The 18,764-nt window shown below is 33.2% G+C and overlaps 1 protein-coding gene across 2 annotated transcripts; it reads left to right on the top strand.

Moving 5' to 3' along the window:
• The first annotated feature begins 14,509 nt into the window (after positions 1 to 14,509).
• LOC120143193 (S-formylglutathione hydrolase-like) lies at positions 14,510 to 18,339 on the top strand. Of its 2 annotated transcripts, none has more exons than XM_039157577.1 (7): positions 14,510 to 14,691; positions 15,577 to 15,694; positions 16,486 to 16,533; positions 17,113 to 17,309; positions 17,413 to 17,511; positions 17,597 to 17,662; positions 18,114 to 18,339. In XM_039157577.1, the coding sequence occupies exons 1-7, from the start codon at positions 14,545 to 14,547 to the stop codon at positions 18,291 to 18,293; spliced, it is 855 nt and encodes a 284-aa protein (XP_039013508.1). In that variant the 5' UTR covers positions 14,510 to 14,544; the 3' UTR covers positions 18,294 to 18,339. The 2 variants fall into 2 exon arrangements, with proteins under 2 accessions (XP_039013508.1, XP_039013509.1); XM_039157578.1 differs by lacking the exon at positions 18,114 to 18,339 and adding an exon at positions 17,751 to 17,822.
• The last annotated feature ends 425 nt before the right edge of the window (positions 18,340 to 18,764 follow it).

Here is an 18,764-nt window from a genome sequence, read left to right as displayed (position 1 = left end):
GTGGCATGTATACATTCTTAACTAAATTTAGACTCATTTTTTGTCCAAAAATGGCTAAACCTGTAGCTCTGATACAAATAAATGTAACACCTACGACCCATATACTTATACAAATACAAGTTATAGATATAACATGAATTACTTAAAACATTTCCCAATTCAAAAGTGGATAAAATTTACTTTTCCAAAATGTAGTTATTATTATAAAAATGTTAAATCACATAAATTTTTCGTATAGTAAACATAATATATATATTTATCAAATACGTCCATTTATAAAAGTAATACTGAATAATATCATTCATGAAGAAATAGAGTAAAAAGTATAGTTTAGCCATTACAACCATTTCCAAAATAGTTAACAGATCAACTAGGACATTTATAAGTACATGCCACTAACTAAGTCAAAATCACATCAAAGGATGTCTTACTGATATTGTATTATACTCCTCGATGCTTGATGTTGCTCTATACTCCTTACTTCTATTTCTGATCTTTACCTACACGTGAAAATCATCACACGCTAAGTATATACTTAGTGAGGTAATTAAGATAATAACATTGCAATATATTTCATGCATAATATTAAATGTCATCATCCAATACCATAAGATTTCCTTACCTGCCAAAATCTACATGACATGATATAAATATAATCATTTAATCAATAACTATGGCCCAATATATTAATCTATGAGGAACTCGATATATGAGTCGAATATTGCATAATAGCGTTGAGGTCGAGCCATGCTCACATAATACATTTCACCATAGTGCTGAGGTCGGGCCTTTTCCACCTAACTTGTACTATGTGTCTTCATTATACACATTAGTACTACTTAAATTTTGCAGCTGCTAGACTCTATGGCATGCCATTAATACCATTAAACCTCAATAATATACTTGGGCATCTAGTTATGAATCAATTCATCAATGGCAAATTATTTCAATATGATTTTAGCAATGGGCAGTTCATACCCGAAACATCATTCATGGCGTATCATCACCACAAGAATAATCCATGCATGCATTGCACTCACCTTGACACTTTATATTTTCAAAAGATTTTGCCTCACTATGCTCCAACTTAGTCCCTTTTATACTCAATTTTCTTTGAACACAGTCAATCACGATCTGTACAAAATCATAAATTCATATTGATGCATATGTTAGTATTGTACTAACATAAATACATTTCTAAAACAAATTCCATAATCATACTTGAAGCCTACTCACCACCAAATACTTTAACACTTATTAATTCTTTTTAATTTTGGCACCAACTTTTCCAACTTATATAAAATTGTCCTTCACTATTTTACCACTTAAACTTTCAATATTAAAATTCCATCATTGAAAGTATTATCAACCAAGTACACATACAAAGGATTAATTACAATAACCACTTCCAAACAATTTGAAATTTGCATTAAAATCACCAAACTTCCCAAACTTACAAAATGATCAAATTTCACATTCTAAAACTCATTTCAATTCCCAAACAGAAATTTCCAGCATAGTACATCAATTATATAACAATTACACAATAACCCATCATTTTTCCAAAATTTTATATTGGTCCCCTAACTTTTTAAAAAATACCAAATGGTCCTTAATTTTTTTAAGCTTGTAGAATACTTCCTACATCATTTCTAGCCCTTATATAATTTTCCATAATTTTTCTCATTCAAACAAGCCTGGCTAAATACTCTAAAGCTCTAAAACTAGGGTTTTCAAGATTTTATTCGATTTTGATTTGATTCAAACATGAAATCAACTTCCAATCAACCTCACAACATCTCTATAATCAAAGCCCTAATCAAATTTCATCAAAACACAAAGTTCTATAACTCCATATTATTGTCAAAAATCATAGAATAATTTTTATGAAGATTGAACATGTTCTAATCATCATACAAGCTTGAATATGAATCTACAACCTCAAAAACATCATGATTGATCCTCAATTTCATAAACCTTGATATGAAAACAAACCCTAGAAGTTGGGATCTTTGAAATCAAGCAAGATTAGCAAGCATAAATGCTACCAAAAGATAACATTTTTCGCGTAGATCGATTTTCTATTTCACACCTTAACTCAAAATCCAAAGAAAATTGCTCAAAAATTGAAAAGAAAATTTCTGTCACCTATGGAGGAAGCTCACGACCTTGTAAGAAAAAGATGAACAAGTTTGATGAAATGTTAGATTAATTTCATCTTAATTTACCTTTAATTTAACCTTTAATGAATATTTTATTCATTTAATTGAGAAAAGACCAATTACCCTTAACGAATCTTCATATTTACCATAAAACCAAAACACCTCAACCTTATCATCTTCCACAAGTCAAATATGGAAAAATTATTTCCCTCTTTATGTTTTGCCCTTGAAATTTCCAAAAATTACAATCTTACCACTTTAATCCAACGGTCCAAATTTAACATGGAATTAAATCTTCAAATCCAATAGTTTATATTATTTTCTATCATTTTAAAATGTGGAAGTAATATTTTAAGCCTAATTTATCATCCTTCCATTTTTTCTCAAAATTTCTATTCGATCCCGATTTATCGATTTCTTACCGAACTTTAAACATTTCTAGTTTTCAACAAAAATTCAGGATCAAGAATCTAATTTCAATAAAATCCCACTCTCAATAGTAAATTGTCTATTTATAGAATAAAAATTCATTTTTGGGAAAATTACCACTTAGGTCCCTGAACCTTTCCAAGTTTTATACTTTGTCTACTAAATTTTCAAAAGTTACATTTTGATAACTACCCAAAAATTTAAGGTATTACATGGTTCCATTTTGATTTGGTGATGGTTTGGTGAAGCTACAAGAGAGGGGTAATGATTGTTTCAACCCAAGCATTAATCATCTCGAATTTTTAGAATTTAATCTCTTTTTTAATGGGTTTTGATTTGGTTGTTGATTTGGTTTTTCTTTTATCTTTGTTCTTGATGAGGTGACGATAGTGAAGCGGTAGGGATGTTTGTCAAAAATAGTGACGACTTCAAAATTGGCGGCGGTGACAAGAGTGGCTCTAACGATGACGGCGGGAGTGGCTCCGACAGTGACAACATGGGTGGCCAACCCTAAGGGGGTGTTTGGTTCAAGGAATGTGGGATTCCCATGGGATGGGAATCCCACATTCCCATGTTTGGTTGGCCGGGAATCTCATTCCCGGTAATGTTTTATTACCAATAGTAGATTTTTTGGGGTATATTACCGGGAATGTCATTACCTCCCTTCCCTTAGGTATTGTAACATTACCGGCGTTTTGGACTAAAATGCCCTTAAATTTTTATTTTTTTTCAAAAATATCCTTCTTCTGTCATTGAATAATAAAAATTCTACGAATGTTAAATTACAAATTTATCCTTAAATTATTTTAGATTTACAAAAAAAATCTATAATTAAAATTTTATATGAAGTTTAGGGGTTAAATTTTTTTTACCCTTTCATTAAACATTTTTTATATTTTTAATTTTGTAAAAAAATTATATAAATATTATGAATTTAATTTTTTAAAGAAAATATATAAATATTTTACAATTTGTAATATTATACAAATATATAATAAGGACAATTTGGTCAAATATACATTCCAATAATCTTTTATTCCTTTGACCAAACACGGTAATCTTACATTCCTGTTAAACCAACCAAACACAAAATACAACATTCCCAGTAATCCTATTCCCTGGTAATCTTTTATTCCCACTGGTAATCTTACATTCCGTGAACCAAACGCACTCTAAAATTATGGTTAGCAAAAAAAATTTTAATGTTAGGCCTATTAGGTCATTCTTGCTTCAAGGAGTTTCTTCAATGCAATGACGACGAAGAAAGGTCGAGAGCTAAACAAAGATACCAGGAGGCAAAGCGGGAAGCCAAGAAAACGGTAGCTAAAGCAAAGGATAAGGCATATGAGGAAATGTACAAGAGATTAGACACCAAGGAAGGACAAAATGGCATCTTCAGACTTGCAAAATCTAGGGAGATTAGGAAAAAGGATCTAGGTAACATTAGGTTTATTAAGGACAACAATGGTGTTCTTTTAACGAAAGATCATGATATTAAGAGGGTTTGGGGTAGTTACTTCTTTGGCTTATTTAATGACGGTGCCTCTCCATGTAGAGATAGTATCGTTGATGGGTCAGCCGACCATCATACTATGGCCAATGACTGCCCTTCAAGTAGGATTGGGTTTGAGGAAGTCAAAATGGCTCGTAGAAAGATGGGAAGGGAGAAAGCTGTCGGTCCTGATCAAATTCCTATCACTGTGTGGTTAGCCCTAGGAGAAGAGGGAGTTAAGTGGTTGACCAACATCTTTAATATTATTTTAGAGACTGCCAAGATGCCAGAGGAGTGGAGAGAGTCTACGGTGATACCAATCTATAAAAATAAAGGAGATCCCCAACGTTGTGGTAACTACAGAGGTATTAAACTACTCAGCCATACCATGAAGCTATGGGAAAGGGTGATAGAGGCTAGGTTGAGACAAGTTACTAGGGTTTCGGAAAACCAATTTGGCTTTATGCCAAGCAGGTCTACCATGGAGGCGATTCATCTACTTCGACGGCTTATGGAGAAATATAGGGAAAAGTCTAGAGATCTTCACATGGCGTTCATTGACCTTGAGAAGGCTTATGATAGCGTTCCTCGCGATACGATCTGGAAGACTTTGGAAACGAGACGGATACCAATTGCTTATATCTGGGCGATTCGTGATATGTACTGTAGATCTACTACTTACGTCAGGACTACAGTTGGCGACACCGAGGCATTCCCGGTGGAAATCGGACTCCACCAGGGGTCGGCTCTTAGCCCTTACATCTTCGCCTTGATTATGGACGACATCTACTGTGCGACACCAGACGGTGTACCTTGGTGTATGCTTTTCGCTGACGATATTGTCCTAGTTGCTGAAATAAAATCTGAGTTGAATAGTAGATTGGCTACCTGGAAGACTGCTTTGGAAGAAAAAGGTTTAAGGATCAATATTGAAAAGACAGAGTATTTATGTTCAAACTTCAATGGGAACCAAAACGATGAAGATGTAGAAGTATGCATAGAAGGACACGTTCTTCCCTCAAAGGATTGTTTCAAGTACTTAGGGTCTATGATACATAAAGATGGGGGTGTAGATGATGATGTTACACACCGTATAAAGGCGGGATGGCTAAAGTGGAGGGCCGCTACTGGAGTTTTGTGTGACAAGAAGGTGCCTCTAAAACTTAAGGGAAAATTTTATAGAATGGCAATAAGACCAGCGATGTTGTATGGATCAGAATGTTGGGCAACCAAGAAGGATCACGTAAGGAGGATAGAGGCCGCAGAAATGAGAATGCTTCGATGGACATGTGGTAGGACTCTGTGGGATATGACGACAAACTCTGCTATTAGGATGTCCTTAGGGGTGGTGTCTGTTTCCGAAAAATTGAGGGAGGGAAGACTACGGTGGTTTGGGCATGTCCTTAGGCGACTACTGTCGGATGCAGTCAGGAGGGTAGAGTCGATTACAGTCGACGGTGCCAGAAGGAAAGGACGACCAAGGCGGAAGTGGGAAGACTGCTTGAGATCTGATTTGATGGATTTAGGCCTTACCGAAGACATGACCTATGATAGGAAATTATGGAGGCTTAAGACTAGGGTAGTCGAGTAGTGTGGGTCACATCTATAGGGTATATCATCTTTGTCTTCTTTTAAATGCATTTGTAGTAATTTCCATGACTTTTACTTTTTATACTTTTCTGTTATTGGTATTTATGAAAGATTAGAACTGGGCTTGCTATAATTGTCTTCTGTGTATCATTCTCGTCATGTTTCCTCTGTTAAATTTAGCCGGTCTTATGTTTCTGTATATATGCAGAGATTCTTTCGCAGGGATTATTTTGCAGGGATTACACCCCATTACAGAAGCACATATGATATTAATGACTGCATATGAATACTGTTTAGCTATGTATTTATGTAATTATTTATACATGCATTGCATTTTATCTATATTTTTAATTTTCTGACTGCCGGAGGTCTTTCACGGAAGCTATTCTCAACCTGGCGTTGGGGGCAGCCTACTACCCTACCTCCCCCTTACCCCATACATATGGGAATTGGGTTTTGTTGTTGTTGTTGTTGTTGTTGTAATGAGCTTGGATTTGAGTCAGTTGGACTTGTATCTTGTAATCTGAAAATAAATAAATAAGAAGATTGTTAGTGTAATTGATATTAATCTAATTAATGAACTACATTTATTTATTAGTATATTAATATTAGATTTAATCTCAAAACAAAATGAAGTAAAAAGATCCAAAAATTCAAATAGATGTTTTTATTGGCGCTCAGACAAAAATAAGCATCTACAATATCTACTGTATCTAGGAGAGAAAGAAGTGAATCCAAAACTCGATCAAAAGGAAATGCACCAAAAAATATACTTCTCAAGGTTTTTCTTCTGACAGGAGATCGGCTTTTAGTAACCTTGGGTATTGTGATTCATCTACTAGTACTCATGATTTTTATCCACTGAGATAATTTTCATATTTTCAACCTTCACATAGTTATTATTCATGATTTCCTAATTATGGTGTGCCATATCAACCTCAAATGTACCCTTCGCCACCAATGTATCACCCCCTCCACCTCATATGTATTCTCCTCCTCAAATATATCTTCCGTTTCAATTATTTGAAAATCAAGGCGAAAAATGTTACATTTTTTAGATATATTTTTGGAAAAAGATCAAGTGAACATCACTCTCAAGGTGAAGGTGAATGATCTGATCTTCCTTGTCATTCCACTAATTAGTGAAACTGCTACAACCTCATTTCTAAAGTCTGTTTTACCTACCAAAAGAATCTATTTTCTATGTCATTTAGTTAATTAATATTTTTTTTGAATTCTAATTTACTTTATTCCATTGGTTTTAGATTAAAAAAGAGATATCCATAATAAAGATCGTTACATCTTAACATAGTTAGGTTGCATTAGGTATGTGTTGGTTTTCTTGCTTACAGTGTTGATATATATATACACACACACACACACACACATATATATATATATATATATATTATACTTGAGATTTTCAGTGGAGGATAACTCTTTGATAAAATGGTAAAGAATTTCTTATCTCAGAGTTATAGAAAAAATTATTTTTATCCATTTTGATTTGTTAGAGTTTTTTCTATGCTGATAGTATTATTTCTTTTAAATAATAATGTATTCACAATGTCATCATTAGTTAAACTATAGTGCATATATATGTCATTTTCGCTTAGAAAATATTCTAAAAGTCGTTAAAATTGACTCCTTAGCATTATAATTATAATTATTATGTTTTAGGATAAGTTGTGCGAAATTTAAAAAAAAATTCACGACTGCGATATCCACATTGACAGCGATAGCATCCATTATGTCCACAACCGCGATAAACGTGACGCGACTGAAAACGCGGTTGTTAGCGTTATTTAAATCTGTGATCCTATAGTAATACGTCAGCATTATCATTAATTTTTTAACGGTGTGTGATCAAAATGAAACTAAAACTAAATGTTAAGTATAACTTTAAGATAAAATAATTGAATGATCAAAATATAACACAAATGATAATCGGGATGTTAAAATGTGTAGTTTACCCTTACAAATACTCTAAGACATCTTGTCCCGTCTTGAATTTTATTAACACATTAGCATCAAACTTTAGTTCAAACCTCTAAACGATTTAAACAATGCATATATTAACGAATTTAAACAATGCATCAAAAAATATCAAAGCTAAATATGATAACACTTATTCGTATACATAAACTAAGTTTGATATACTTAGCAAACCATTTAAATTCAATTTTATTATTTTAGTATGATAGATTATTAGTTGTCTAAAGATACTCAAAATTTATCTCCTCCTTAATTATTGATAATAGGGTAAAGTACACAAATTGTCCTATGATTATAGGATATTGTTTTATTAAGTCCTCTAACTATTAAAAGTCACAAAACTATCACCCGATTATTTATGTTTCAAATTCATTTTTTTTCTTTAAAAAAGTTGATGATTATCTAAGTTGGACGTTAACATTCTGACTGAGATATAATAGTCGTTTGAGATTCTGATAGCAGATTTTATCTTCTTAGTCAGTAGGTTAACATCACTTAGACTATAATCAATCTTTTAATGAAAAATGATGAGTTTGGAACATATGCATAGCCAGATGACCATTTTGTAACTTTTAATCGTTGGGGGACTCAACAAAGAGACACTCTATAGTTGGAGGACACTTTTATAACTTTTAATAGTTATGAGACTCAACAAAACATCAACCTATAGTCGAATGATCATTTGTTTATTTTATCCTTAATATAGTATGTTGGTAATATTATTATAAAATTAAGGTTGTAACACTAACATGACAGTAATAATAATAATAAAATAATATAAAGGAATTTGTGAAGTGTGTCATGGTAAATCACTACCTTATAATTAAATTTAGGGTAAAATATAGTAATGGTCACTGAACTTTTCTAAAGCTTTCATTTAAGTCCCTCAACTTTTAAAACTTGTAATACAGTCCCCCAACATTTAGTTCGTTTGCAATATGGTCCCCCAACATTTAGTCTGTTTGCAATATGGTCCCCAACGCAACTGTTGGGGGACCATATTACAAACGGACTAAATGTTAGGGGACTGTATTGCAAGTTTTAAAAGTTAGGGGACCTAAATGAAAGCTTTAGAAAAGTTTAATGACCATCACTATACTTTACCCATAAATTAAACTTGAACAAACAAATATATTTTCATATTTATTCATTTATTTTAAAGTATTCTCATGATAACTTCGTATTTATTAAGAATTTTAAATCATGTTCGTTTATTAAAAAATTATGTGTTCATTTTCATTCGTTTAGTGTTTGTTAGCAGTAAATAAACAATTTCACAATCATTAAATGAACATATTGAGTATGCTTATGAATAATTAAAGATCTATTTTTAAACCAACAATCAGTTGGTCTAGTGGGATGAGGCACTAGGTCTCTTAAGCAAGGTCAGGGGTTCGAATTCTGGCGTTTGCGAATGGAGCAAACTGGATTGGGAGGGTCACCCTCGCCTTTGTAGTACCCGATCTTGATTAGTCGACCAATAGATCGAATATCAGTAATTAATTAAAAAAAAGATCTATTTCTGAAGAATTCATCAAACGTCTTTGGTGGTTAAAGAGAGTGTTATTTCCACTAGAGGTATTGGATTCAAGCAGTTGCGTCTTGGATGTGTATGCGCTGTCAATAATTAAGAAAAATTTTCAAACATATATTATATTGTAATGATCCTAGACTATTAAAAATATATACTTATGAATAACAAAAAAAAATATAAATGAAAGTTATTCTTCTAGTTTAGATATAAGATGATCAAACATAAATATTAATGGGTATACTATAAGATGATCAAATTTGAATAATAATAAAAAAAGTTAATAAATGAATTGAAAATGATAATATTCGTAAAAATAAATAAATCATATATCTTTATTTAATCATGTTAATTTAACAAACAAACATAATTTTTTTATATTATTTTTTAGGGTAAAGTATAGTAATGGTCACTGAACTTTTCTAAAGCTTTCATTTAAGTCCCCCAACTTTTAAAACTTGCAATACAGTCCCCTACATTTAGTCCGTTTATAATATGGTCCCCCAACATTTAGTCCGTTTGCAATATGGTCCCCAACATAACTGTTGGGGATCATATTGCAAATGGACTAAATGTTAGGGACTGTATTGCAAGTTTTAAAAGTTGAGGGACCTAAATGAAAGATTTAGAAATGTTCAATGACCATTCCTATACTTTACCCTTAAATTTATCTCAATTGATGTAATCGTTACGATGGATGATACCTTTGAAGTTAACACAATCTTTTTGAAACTTATACACCTGAAGGTCGTAAATGAACAAAGTGGAATTGCTTTACTCTTGAACAAATTCAAACATAATATTTTGAGAGTACATAAAATGAGAGAAAAAGTAAGAGAGGAGAATATTTTCGGATCCTTTGAAATGCTAAAAAGGGTTTATATTTATAGTTTGATCCTCGAACATAAAACAAGTAAAAATGACGTAATTTCAGTTGGATTTTCGCAGCATTATAAGGTAATTATAATTGATACAATTGTTGAATGAATTGATGCTATTTATAGCTAATTAATAATAAGTCATGTCACTTGATAAATGGACTTAATTTTTGGTTTAAAGTTGCATCCATTCAATCATACATATTCAACAATTCTCTTCATGAAAATATTAAATACTTTCATGAAAAAGGTTAAGCACTTTTTATCAAAAGGATAAGTCTTTTAATTAAAAGATTAAGTACTTTCATTGAAAGGTCTTAACCCTTCAATTCATCTCCTCCTCTATATATAGGCTACTTAAGGCACAATTCTAAGACACAATATAACACAAGTTACAAAGACAACTTTGAGACACAATTCACAGTTGAATTTTGATAACACTTAGAAAGTTCCAAATCCATTCTTTCCGGTGATAGAGAAAGGCAAGATTGTGTTCGACTGATCACTACGGTTGTGCTTACTATTGTGATAATTTGTTGTTGTATCCTGGGAGATCGACGTCCAACGTTACTCAAAGCACCGAGGAGAGGACGAATCTGTCTTAAGTAAATTGTTCTTACAGGCCTCAACAAAAATCATTCTTCGGTTTATCATACTCTACTCATCTGATTATGTGTCTATATACGAGTAAACAAATCACATTCCTCTATTTTAATTCTTTATTTATTTTGCTTCGTTCGATTATATAATAATATTTATTATTATTATTATTTTTATCTCGGATTAACCATTTTTTCTAACAATCTTAAGACAGGTTTTATATTTTATTTTACAATTCTAATCCGAGATGAACTTTATATGTAATTGTTTGTGGCAATTTGCGTCATTGAAATTCTCAAGTGGAGCAAGTTGGATTGAAAGAACATTCACATGTGAAAGACCCTCAGAAAACCACTGTATAGTTATTTTCGTGCTCCAATCCTTGAAGAAATTGAAGTAATGGACACAAAAAGTAGGGTCCAATTAACTTTGTGTTATGATTCTATAACCTTTTGTAGGTTCAAAGAGAAGAACCTCTATTATCACCCAGTCTACGAGACTATCACTGGAACAAGTTTTATAAACCTACGTTTTCTCTAATATCTTTCCTACGAAAATTCACAATGAAAATCGAATGTAAGTGGAGCCCAAAGTTTCAATTAACGTGCGAAACTACTATACAAAGAACCAACATTGTGGAGTCCTTTGTTTCTTGTCTACACCTTCACACGCGTCATTCGGTGCACACCTTGTCATTTGGTTGTGCTTTGTGGATAGTGTGAGGGTTGGTTATTTGTGGTAGCAGATACAATTTTCCATGTTTAGCTTTGAACTCTCAAAATAACCTTTGTCCTTTGTGAGGGCGCACCACCCACAAGTTAATGATCTGAGTTTTGGTTTGCAATGAAGAATTCATAATACTAATCAAGAAATCGAAAAGATACGTGTAACCAATCAATATTTGTTGTATAATATATGTATATTGAGATTATATTATTGTTTCAGGTTTTATTAAATTCTCACCGATCAACAGAAGTTAGTTCTGTTTTGAGAATTAATTTATTAAATTCTCGTTGTTTAGCAAAAATTGGTTATGTTTTGGCTTTTATTCCCATTGTCCAACAGAAGTTGGTTTTGTTTCGGATTTTAATTTTAAATCCTGACATTTAACGGATTCAACAAAATAGTGTTGATTGTTCATTTCTGTTTCGGGTTTTAATTTTACTAAATTCCTGCTGTTTAACAGAAATTACTTAATTGTTGGATTTTAGTTTTGACTAAAATTCATTGCGATAAATAAGGTACCGAAAGGAATTATGATATGTCTGTGGACAAAAATCGGGTCTATAATTCTGTTTCAGAATTTTAATCATGTTGTTCAACAAAATTTATTTGATTTATTGTTGATAACAGAAATCGTTTGGAGATAACAATATTGTTACAAATTTTATTTTAGAATTTTAATTTCTAATTAAATTTTGTTGTTTAACAACAACAAATGGTAAAATAAATTGAATTAACTTTCAATTTATTGTTAGAATATTTACAAATTCTGATTACGTGTTTTAAACGAAACAATGGTAACCCCACTGATTCACCTCACTCATGATTTGAAATTTTGATTTCTATTCACTTTGAATAAAATTCAACGATGTCAGTGGCTGTGAGCAACAACGAGAAGCATGTGAAATTCATGGATAGAATTTCAAGACATAAGCGACGTAAGATTTTATATTTAATCATGTTGAATATGGTCAAATATAGGATGAACATCCTATTCATAGAGAGGATGAGATATACATTGTTGTCATTAAAGCTTGAAAGCATTATAAGTTTCTATGTCGGAATTACATCTTGAATGGATTGTCAGATACACCATGTGAAGCGTATAGTATCCATAAGATTGCTAAAGAATTATTAATGACATTTGGTCATGTTCTGAGTTGTCATAGAACATGTGGAAGAAGCTATTTTATTAGAAAAATACCTTTAAATAAGGTAACTTACAAGAAAATAGGCGATACAACATATGAGTTATGGAAATATAGAAAACTTTCCTACAACTACATCAAAGTGTGGGGGAGCCTTGTATAAATATAATGGTAAGTCGAGACACATACTTCGACGATATAATATCATTAAACAACTGATCTCAACTAGAGTTATCTATATTGATTTTGTAAGATCAAAAGATAACATTGTGGATCTGCTAAACAATGAGTTGAATCGAGATCAAGTTGATAAACATTGAAAGGAATGTGACTAAAGCCCATTAATATTTAAGGCGCTATGTGAAGGAAAGCCCAACTTAGTTGACTAGAGATCCCAAGATCTAAGTTCAATGGGACAACCTACTTGCATAGACCTTGTGAGGTCAATGTGGGGGTTCTTATCCCTAAGTCCATTCCTATGATAAAAATAGTGACTAAAATGTGAAAAAGGTTAAGCAATGCTTTTAATAACCACTATGTGTTTCAGTGAGCTGAACAACATAAGTCACCTATGTTGGAGTGAAGTGGAGCTGCTTCAAAGAGACTATTAGGGCATTGTTCTCTAAACTCTTGCAGAACCAGGAGATGTCACGGCTATATGGACATAACCATGAGAACCAAATTCTTGTCAGTGAGATATTTGTGTGAGGTATGTCATCGCTTACACTAATGGCAGGACAGTTCAAGGACATCACGTCTACTGGACAGCCAGTAAGGTAAACATATTTTCACAGGGGAAGGTTCAAAGGGGGACGCCTACCTATCCTATGCAAATATCGAACGTAGAATCTATCACCATATCGAGTCAGTGTTTGAACCATCAAGTTCATTCATGTGGGGGATTGTTGGAAAAATTATTGAATGAATTGATGTTATTTATAGCTAATTAATAATAAGTCATGTCACTTGATGAATGGACTTAATTTTTGGTTTAAAGTTGCATCCATTCAATCATACCTACTCAACAATTCTCTTCATGAAAAGATTAAATACTTTCATGAAAAAGGTTAAGCACTTTTCATCAAAAGGATAAGTCCTTTAATTGAAAGATTAAGTACTTTGATCATCGAAAGGTATTAACCCTTCAATTCATCTCCTCCTCTATATATAGGTTACTTAAGGCACAATTCTAAGACACAACACAACACAACACAAGTTACAAAGACAACTTTGAGACACAATTCACAAAGTTGAATTATGATAACACTTAGAAAGTTCCTTCCAAATTCGTTTTTTCCGGTGATATAGAAAGGCAAGATTGTGTTCGACTGATCACTACGGTTGTGCTTACTGTTGTGATCGTTTGTTGTTGTATCCTGGGAGACTGTCGTCCAACGTTACTCAAAGCACCGAGGAGAGGACAAATCTGTCTTGAAGAAACTATTCATACAATTAGTTGTTATAAAAGGGATGAATATGCCCAATGTACATATGGATTCATCCTCTAAAAACTACAGCAGACAGTCAACAATCACAGTAAATATAATATCGTAAACCATGTTATAATGACAGAGATTATTACAAATAAAATTGGACGAAGATTGTTATTATTATAAAAATAAAAATCATTCACATTCTTGGTTCCAAGCCTATAAATTGAAGAGAAATATTGTGTTCAGTTTTTACAAATTTTTCTAGAAAAGATATTACGCGCACAATACGGGTCGAAAGGCACGTAACTAAACGAACCGGACTGAACCCAGACCCAAAACTTTTTAATATAGGCCTTACAAATTTGTGCAATTATGGACCTAGACCCATTCTTTGGTTGGCCTTAAAGGTTTGGGCTCACCTAGATCACAATGCAACAGAATGGGCTGTTCAAGCTTCACCAGAGAGCAAAACACACTACACTCCTGTGCTTGATATATCTAAATGTAATCGACAAAAAGTATCAAACATTTTGGGAAAGCCGAGAGAAGAGAGAGTGAAGAGGATGGAGACCAAACCAACAGAGATTAGCAGTTCGAAGATGTTCGAAGGGTACAACAAAAGATACAAGCATTTTAGTCCAACACTGGGCTGTTCCATGACTTTCCATGTCTACTTTCCTCCTTCCCCTTCTCCTTCCCACAAATTCCCTGTATGTCTCCTTTCCCCCTCTCTTTGATGTGTTTTTCCTCAATCTTATTGCAATTTTAAATTTTTTGTTTTTAATGTGAAAGATCAAAGTTTTTATATGGGCAGAGAGGAGGTGTTGATGAGGTGTAGATATTATGGGTTTTATTTTGCTATGTTAATCTATGATTTTAATATGAGCTGGATTTATGGGGAAGGTTTGATGATCAAATGAGATCCCATGTTGAAGGGGTAGCCTATAATTAGTTGGGTATGTCGGAGAAGCGTTTGATCTTTAGGCACATACATTTTTTGGATTTAACTTGAAAAAAATAATAAAAATAAAGATTATTTTGACTAAGATATTGAAGTTGAATTTGAAGCCTGGAATATCAACTTACATAGGACGAATTTTCGGATGAGATCCGAACATTTCTAAGTTGAGATGTATTCGTACTTATGAGCTGTCTTTCAGTTACCTTTCCTCAATCGACGACGGTAATTCAAGATATCTTCGTTTTAGGGAGATAGTGCAATCAGAAAATTGAATATGGGTCTAATACTTGATTATGACTTTTTTTAGACTTTTAGAAGTTATTTATATATATACTCATATTCATATCCGTATCACTGCAACATAGCTTATTCTTACATAACTTGTCTTCTAAATGTCGTATTTCTCAATCTGCTCACTCATTTATATGGATTTTCCCTTTAAGTTTTAGTTGTATGGTTTGCCTTGGCCAAAAGTGCTGCTTTCATTTCTCTGGTGACGTGCTTGTATGCGTTGTACCTTTGTATTTCAAGTGTTTATTGGCATCATTTAGGCCTATGTTGGTTTATTTTTTCTGGTATGTTTAGGTTCTATGAGATTTCCAAATCTTACAGTCTTGCATTCATCTTTGAGCAGGTACTTTATTGGCTCTCAGGGCTTACTTGCTCCGATGAAAATTTCATAATCAAGTCGGGAGCTCAGCGTGCTGCTTCAGCTGAGGGTGTAGCTCTAATTGCCCCTGATACATCTCCGAGTAAGCCCTTTTTTAGCTATCGTTGAGATGATATTTCTTGCTTAGATACTTCAATTGCTGATTCTGGTGTAAAGGTTATTGACTTGATTGTGATCATGCTCATCCATTTTCCCTCTTTGCGGGATTGTGACTCGGTTCAACCTAATTATCGCAGCCCTGTCATATTCTTTTACATTTTGTTTATGGTATCAATCACCACTGTGCAGCTTTGTCTGAGTTAAATCCTCTAACCCTTTTGCTTGACAGAAAAAAAAAATCCAGCCTATTGATAATCTTTCTAATGGAGAATCTTACTGAACGATAAATCTTCATGATGTTTCCTTATCTTATTCGATATTGTTCCTTGTTACATGCTTATTTCTATTACCATGACACAAGTACCAGTCCCTGTGAATCTATTTGTTTGCTGAAAATCATGTTCACAGAGCATGGCTTGCAGAGCTTTATGAGATACTTGATTCTCTTTGTTGTCGTCACAGAATGGTAGTATGGAATTGTTTTCCTCTTTATCAGTTTTTTAAGTTACTTATTCTTCTATGCTTCACAATATTCTTTTTCTTTTGGGCACGATACAATCAAACTTCTTAAGGAAATTAAGTTAAATATGGTTTGTGTTTAAAACATCAGCTTTTTTTTAATGTGACAAAAAGAAAATTGGAATTTTAGTTTCTTACTGCAACTGATTAGCTTTTATGATGTCAAGTTATATGAATTATTTTCTTCAATTTTCCATTTATCTACTAAAACGTATGTTGCTGAGTTTCCTTTCCCCCCCCCCCCTTAATCTATAGGAGGTCTGAATGTGGAAGGAGAGGCAGACAGCTGGGATTTTGGTGTAGGTATGGCATTTGGATTGTTATTTGAATTTTCAGATATCTGTTATGGTAAATCATATACATATTATCCAGTATCAATTATTGAACTGTTCTATCTCTCGGCTCTCATAGTTTAATTACTAAGAACTCTTCCTGGAGGAAAATAAACTGGAGCCTGCAAGATTTCTTTAAGCTGGGAATTCAAAAAGATATTAAGGGTGTGCTTTGATGAGGAATTTTAAAATTTGAGATTTTAAAAACGCTAGCATTTATGATTAATTTAGAAACATGGCCATCAGAATGTTCCAAAATCCCTCATCGACGTCAACATCCCTCATGCAAACACACCCGAAGAATGCGTCTTGCCGAAGGTTTTAAATGCCATCTTTGTTATACTTCCCTTCTGTGGCAATAGCATTACTTTGCTGTTTAGAAAACTATTTGCAAATCTTAATGGAACATTATTTGATAACTTTCCTATGCTGGTACATGAGTAGTTGCACATCAATGTAATTGAAGCATATCGTTCTTCGACTGACTTGCTATCTCCCTCTTCCTTCACTGTTTTATTATCTTTGCTTGTCCTTTTCAACTTCAAATTAGGTGCTGGATTTTATCTTAATGCTATGCAAGAGAAGTGGAAGAACTGGCGTATGTACGATTATGTTGTGAAAGAACTGCCAAAATTTCTGAGTGAAAATTTCCCTCAACTTGATACCTCAAAAGCATCTATTTCTGGTCACTCCATGGGTGGCCATGGTGCTCTGACAATCTATCTGAAAAACGTTGATAAGTATAAGGTAGTTCACAGACATTCGTTTTTGATCTAACAATCTTTTTCTTTTATTTTTGTCTTTGCTCTAAGTTACTTGCTTTTCTCCTTTCTGCGTTTATGCTTTGCAGTCCGTGTCTGCATTCGCACCCATTGTCAATCCTATGAATTGCCCCTGGGGTCAGAAGGCATTCACAAATTATCTCGGCAATGAAAAAGCTGCTTGGGAGGTGAAGTTCCGAATGACCGATGAATGCCCTTCATTTTTACCTAATCCTACATGTAGTGGAGATTAATACACCTCGAAACTTGCAGGAATATGATGCAACTCACCTGATCTCGAAGTTTCATAATGTTTCTGCTACCATTTTAATCGATCAGGTAAGAGCTGATTGTCGTATTTATGTGTTACCGAACAAGACGTTACACATATCTAACTCTTTTTTCTCTTCTCTTTTGGGTGGGAAGGAGCATAGATGTCTTATTTTTCCTTCCTCCTATACAAGAGTGCTTTCAATTTTATTAAGTTTCTGCTACTTATTAGTGATTATTTGGGGAATATTAAAAAAAGCATGTGTTCTAAGAAAATTTGAGTGAATAAAAATCCTAATTGGATATAACCATGGAGTATTTTAATGTCTTGGCGCTCCCTTTGCTGGTTACCCTACCATACATCTATAAAATTTACACGATTCTTTAATCCGAAAATGATACATGTTCGAGAAAAATCTGCAAGAAATGATCATTTGAAAAGCCGAGAAGGATCATATGAACAATCCTTTTAGGCATTCATCTTAAGTTTGTCTGTATTGTTATTTTTTTCCGGGTGCAGGGACAGGATGACAAGTTCTTGCACGACCAACTTCTGCCGCACAAGTTTGAGGAGGCATGTAGGAGTGTGAATGCTCCGTTGTTATTGCGATTGCAGCCTGGTTATGATCACTCCTACTTCTTCATTTCCACCTTCATCGATGATCACATCCGCCACCATGCTCAAGCCCTTAAGCTCTGAATAATGTGAGGTTATCTGCACTCGAAGTATTTATAAACAAAGCGCGGTGTTTTTAACTACCGTTGGTCTATGTGTGGAGTTTTAGGCGTATGTTCTTTGTGGGTTTGTTTTGCTTTATGTCCTTTATAGCCTTAGTCTTGAAGGATAATGTAAAACATAAAAATCAGTTGTAATGTAAAAGACCACTTTTGGTGCTGGAAAAAAGTGGGCCCCCCCTAAAATGTGCTTTATTAAATATGTCATTTAACCAATAATCAATTCATTTAACGGGACAATATATGTTAGAAGGATCATTATTATTAGGGATGTTCAAATTAATCTGTTATTATTAACCGTAATCAATAACCGGTGTAATTGTTACATTTTATAGGTTAATTAACCGAACCGTTAAAATATCAATTAACGGTTACAGTTATGGTTAATGAATTTTAATAAATGGTTAATAATCGGTTATCCATTAATAAATCATGT

Source organism: Hibiscus syriacus, unplaced genomic scaffold (assembly GCF_006381635.1).
Source record: "Hibiscus syriacus cultivar Baekdansim isolate YM2019G1 unplaced genomic scaffold, ASM638163v2 tig00110839_pilon, whole genome shotgun sequence".
Classification (NCBI taxonomy): domain Eukaryota; kingdom Viridiplantae; phylum Streptophyta; class Magnoliopsida; order Malvales; family Malvaceae; genus Hibiscus; species Hibiscus syriacus.
The sequence above is the reverse complement of the archived record's forward strand: the minus strand, read 5'-3'. Positions and strand labels throughout refer to the sequence as shown.